General features: G+C 35.1%; 1 protein-coding gene across 1 annotated transcript; it reads right to left on the reverse strand.

The window, feature by feature from the left end:
- Positions 1-893: 893 nt before the first annotated feature.
- LOC139893753 (uncharacterized) lies at positions 894-2276 on the reverse strand. Its single transcript, XM_071876927.1, has 3 exons — positions 2023-2276; positions 1846-1920; positions 894-1183 (listed from the first exon to the last, which is right to left on the reverse strand). Exons 1-3 carry the CDS (start codon positions 2185-2187, stop codon positions 1130-1132), a joined length of 294 nt encoding a protein of 97 aa, XP_071733028.1. The 5' UTR covers positions 2188-2276; the 3' UTR covers positions 894-1129.
- Positions 2277-5388: the final 3112 nt, after the last annotated feature.

Consider the following 5388-nt stretch of genomic DNA (forward strand, 5'->3'; position numbering starts at 1 on the left):
AACAAACAAAAAAAAAATTACGAAATGAAGTTTTTAAGAAAGTAGATTGAAGAAATAAAAAAGAAGAAAAAAAGGAGAGTTGAAAAAGGTGTTGCTGTATGGGGAGGACATCACATTTAGAGATGAGCCAAAAAGAATTCCACTCAGCTAAAGATTAACTAATAGTCTAATACCCCTAAATACCCAAGTAAACAACAAAAGTGCTTACCAACTAATCTTTGTGGTCAATTAATTCCATTCAGCAACAAGATAAACAGCCTGTATAACTGTACACTGTTGACTGATGCATATCAATTGACAATATGTATATATTTGTGGATGAAATTCATGTTCTGGTGTGAGTTGACTTTCTAGAAAAGAAAGTATTAGGACATTTTTAGGTCCATTTATTTAGACCTAAATAAAATTGTTCCATACCATATTCAGCTATGTATTCTGAAGGTTGTACCTCAACTGAGAAAAAACCCTATGTCAGCTATATTCATATATGGACATGCACGTAGGCATCTATAGATGCACATGTTATTACTATATCTATGTGGCTGCATACTGTATAGATTATGTAGAGATCCTCAGCTTGTGTTTCTCATATATACACAAGCCTATAGAGGATAGTTTAGTTCACTTGAAGAAGATCTATGTTCTTGGAAGATACAAATCAAATCATACATAAGCAATGGCCCCATAAGATTTAGTTTACTTAACCTTCATACTTACTTTAATAGTACACAGTGCATTATTCTCATCTGCATTATTACTTTTTTACCATTCTTAATTCACCGATAAGAACACGTCTGATTCATAGCCTATGAAAGCATAGTAACCGAATAACAATCAGATCTTGGGATTATTTCACAAAGAAAGCTTATAACGACATATACTAAAAGATTAAATTAATCAAACTTTGCTTGAGATTTACTATAACTTTGGTCCTCATGAGCGTTTACATGGACATTATTACAACGCAGTAGAAATTCTCTGCACAAAAACCGAATAACTATAACCTTTTTCTCAGTAAACAAATTTCTTTACAAAATACCAAAACATTCCACAAGCATCGTATACTATATGAAACCATTCGACTGTCAAATAAACGAAAGTACCTTTCACAGTCTTCCAAACACTCCCATCACTTTTCAGGATCATTTGATTTATTTTTGTTCCCATAAATAAGCCCAGTTTCCTACATATCAAAAGAAACATCACTTAGTTCTATACATCCATGACATTTCAGAAATCAACCACAATTCAATTTATGCAACCAGACACATCTCACACAATCAGTGGCGGAGGCAAAAATTTTGTTCACTGGGGGTAAAAAAAAAATTAAAGCGTAGCAACTTTTTTTTGGGCAAAATATGAAAGTTTTGGGGCAAAATTTGGAGGTTTTTGGGCAAAATATAAAGGTTTTTGGGCAAAATATAGAAGTTTTTGGGCAAAATTTGGAGGTTTCGGGGCAAAATATGGAGGTTTTTGGGAAAAATTTGAAGGTTCTGGGGCAAAATATGGAGGTTTTGGGACAAAATATGAAGACTTCGAGGGAAAAAAAAAATTTCCATTGGGGGCAAAAGTTAAAAAAAATCCAAAATATTTGCACTCAATAGGGGCTGGCGCCCACCCTGTCCTGACATAATTTCGCCCATGCTCACAATCATACAAGGAAAATATACATTTTAACAAACTAACTAATTATACAAGGAAAATATAAATTATCAAGCACAAAATGATACTATATAAATTATCAACAAATTCTTTCGGTGTAAAACCACCTACAATGTTTTGCTTCAACTAATACTCTAATTTATCTAGCACGAAATGATGATTGATATGAGAATCAAATCTAACCTGAAGATCAGGAACCGGTTTTACTTTCTCGACATATCGATAACGATCAGAAGCTGCTGCTAGTGCAGCTCTCTCCTAAAATTAATTAAATAAACATTTATTAAATTAACAGTAATTAACGATCATTATAAGTCAATTTTAATTAAATAAATCAAATTGAGAGTAAGAAGAGCGTACCTGTTGTTCTCGTTTGAGCTCTTGTGCAGGTTTGACCCATAAAAAGTAAGCTAGGGTTCCGGCGACCACCCAAGACGCTAAATTACTACCTCCACGGAGACCTCCTAATGCGTTTCCGACGACTGATCGGACATTACCTATTGATTTCTTCCAACCGCTTGCCATTAATTGAATATTCTATTTAGGGTTTTAAGTAGTGAGTTAGGGTTCTTGTTTTGCCCTGATTTGATTTGAATAAAAAATCAATTAGGAGGTTGGTGCGAACGTAACTGTTTTCTTACAGGAATTTTCTCGGGTCGTGTTTTTCTAAATGGATCGTGTTGTTCGGATTCAATACAATTTCTTTTTTCAGTTTTTTCAAATACTCCGTACATATTACAGAGTAGTTTTTTAAAATTATACTTTTTTTTTCCTCGCAAAAATAAAGATTACATAAAACCAAATATTTTCATTAATCGATGAAAAAGGCGAACAATATTACAATCGATCGAAACGCAAGCGAAGGCTTGGAAGCAGAAAACAATCCTTAAATCTAAACAAAGAAACAAAGCCAACTAAGTCTTAGCCTCGAGCAACCATACCACTAAAGCGTACACGGGTCACAAACAAAGAAAACCCCGGCCAAAAACAATAAACCAAATCCAACCAAAAAACTACAAACATAGAAACGACCAAAACCTGATCCGAAACCGGTGATCACGAAATACAACATCGAGAACCTGCAAGCTAAAATCCTTGGGTTCCTCCACCCACTACAGAGAAAAGGCCCTTTTGGGGCGAGATATCTCGCCGAAAATGCGCTGCAAAAACCTTTTGTGGCGATATCTCGTCACAAATACATCGACTCCTCAAGTTCGTCGTCTAAAGTCTTTTGCGATGGCCATTAGCGGCGCTACGGTGTGGGACCCACTCTTTTTGAAAGAAAAGGAAAAAGAAAAGAGAAATTCCTTTTACAACGAAACATTTGCGGCGATTTTCAGTGGGTACCCATACTCAAGTTACTTCGCCAACCATGAGATTATTTGCAGCCTTCACAAACCACTGAATGTAGAATAATGTTAGGGCCTGTTTACTTTTTTTTTTCCATTAAGTTCTATATGGATATAGATGTCAGTATGGGTAAATATGACTATATTCATTAATCAGTGAATGATTAATGTTGTTTAGGCTTTATATTGTTTATCTACCTTCTTCGAAATTTCCAGAAACTTCATTACCGTCTCTTGCTTCTTTACAAATAATTAATTCTTATAATTTCTTCATCTTCAATTATTAGATTCTGTAATTAATTCCTTCATCTTCATCTTGTAACATCCCGCCTTTTTGCGTCAACTTTTCCGTTTAACTATTTTAAACTCCGTTATATGTTTATAACATCTCCCGTTACTACGCGTTTCAATTATCTTGTTTTAGGTAATTTAACGCACCCGATTGCAACTTGAGGGACTAGTTTCGCCAAGACACCAAAGTGGTGACTAGCCACTTGACTAGTCAACCTCTTCCACCTCATTTCTCCATTTAATTTTCCTTTTCATCTAATACTTCCACCATTTCTTTAATTCCATCAAAAAGCAATTCATCATCCATATTCAATCGATCAAGCTTCGGGCCAAACAAATTACATATTTGAACTCCTCGTGATCTCCTCTTCGATTCCATACCGATTTCATCAAATTTGGGTAACTTTCTAAAATCACTAATTTTATGTGTTCTTGAGTTTTTGAGTTAAAAGGTTGTTAATTAGTGTCTATGGCTCAAGTCTATTATGATTATGTGTTTTGTATGCTTGTTCTTGCTATTTTGGTGTAACTAGCTCATATTGAAAGAATGCTTGTTTAATCTTGAGTTTTAGGTGTACATATGTTATTTGATGATGAAAATTCATGTTTTAATTGTGTTCCTAACATCACTAGCTTCAAATTGGTATGTAGTTTGACATGGATTAGTTTCATAAGCAAGATTGTTGATTTTATGATTTTGGGTTAGGGTTTGATAAAAGTAAATTGAATATTTGATGCATTAAATGCTTAGCAATGTTAATTGTAAGTGTCTAGTTGTGTTGTATGCTTGATTATCTTCAAAACGGCGTATTACACATGTGCATTAATTTACCGAATCATAATATGGCATTTATGAACTTGGAGTAATAAATGATGAGCATTAATGGTGATTTTGATATAAGTTGTTTGGTTTTGATTGAGTAAATGCGTTTAGTTATTCTCCTTGTCAAATTACCTTTCTCATGTTATATGATATGCGTTTTAAGTGTTTTCGGTGCATGAAATATGTTAAAATGAGTTTTGGTTCGTTACTTAAGTTATTTTTTTTCTGCAATCAGCACTTCCCCAGGTTATGCGCGCCGCGCGTGCACCTGCGCACCGCGCAAATCAGAAAAACCAAATAAATGGTTCCCTTGGTCGAGTTCTGACCTGGTATTGCACATGGGTGCGCGCCGCGCAACCCATTGCGCACCGCGCAAATGGCCCAGGCCAACTTCCTTGTCTTTAAACGCTCCCAAAATGTTTCCCGCTTAACCGTAACTCCGATTAACATGAAACTTGACTATTATGCTCGTATATGACTTCTCATCATGAGAAAATTGTCGGACACCCGACCCGACCTCGTTGACTTTGACTTTGACCAAGTTTGACTTTTAGTCAACCTTAACCAAACGATTATACAATCGTTCTAACATGCTCAACTACTTGTATCTTGCATGAAACTTGACAATTTGATTCACATGCTTTATTAATCGAGTCGTATTGAGCCATAGGACTAACTGAACATCTTTGACCCTTCGTGACTATCGTTATTGATACAACCTATTTGTTTAGGTCAAGACTAGCATTGTTCTTTGCACACGTTACTTGTCGAAGTACTTTTTGTTCGTGCATACAAGGTGAGATCATAGTCCCACTTTTACTCTTTTAAACTTACTTTTGGGATGAGAAAACATAAATGATTCTTTTGAACTAAGTGAACACAAGAACGGGAAAACAAACATTCTACATACGAGTTTAGAACGAAAATCCTCAATCCGATTATCATTAGTTACATCAGATGGTGTAAGCGAGAACTTATGTTATATGGCCATATGGGTTGACAACCCTCATCTTTGACGGTTCGCTACCGTCTACGGATGAAATATATTTTCGGGAAACAGTGTTGTTCTAGCACTAATTTATGGGGTATTCAACGGACGGAATGTTAAGCTTTGATAATTGGGTGCTCGTGAATATTAACTTTTAGAATGTACTATGACTTTATCAATATTGCAACTCTTGTGGTTCAGCTTGCTTTTACACATTTACTTATTTAAACCTATGATTTCACCAACGTTTTCGTTGACAGATTCTCTATGTTTTT

Source organism: Rutidosis leptorrhynchoides, chromosome 2, assembly GCF_046630445.1.
Source record: "Rutidosis leptorrhynchoides isolate AG116_Rl617_1_P2 chromosome 2, CSIRO_AGI_Rlap_v1, whole genome shotgun sequence".
Taxonomy (NCBI): domain Eukaryota; kingdom Viridiplantae; phylum Streptophyta; class Magnoliopsida; order Asterales; family Asteraceae; genus Rutidosis; species Rutidosis leptorrhynchoides.

Bases quoted from the DNA above. Each gene is read 5' to 3' on its own strand.
- LOC139893753 (XM_071876927.1), bottom strand. From the start codon at position 2,187: ATGGCAAGCGGTTGGAAGAAATCAATAGGTAATGTCCGATCAGTCGTC. The intron at 1,921-2,022 runs GTACGCTCTTCT...AATTAATTTTAG, and splicing joins AGCTCAAACGAGAACAACAG to GAGAGAGCTGCACTAGCAGC. The intron at 1,184-1,845 runs GTTAGATTTGAT...TTTGATATGTAG, and splicing joins AACCGGTTCCTGATCTTCAG to GAAACTGGGCTTATTTATGG.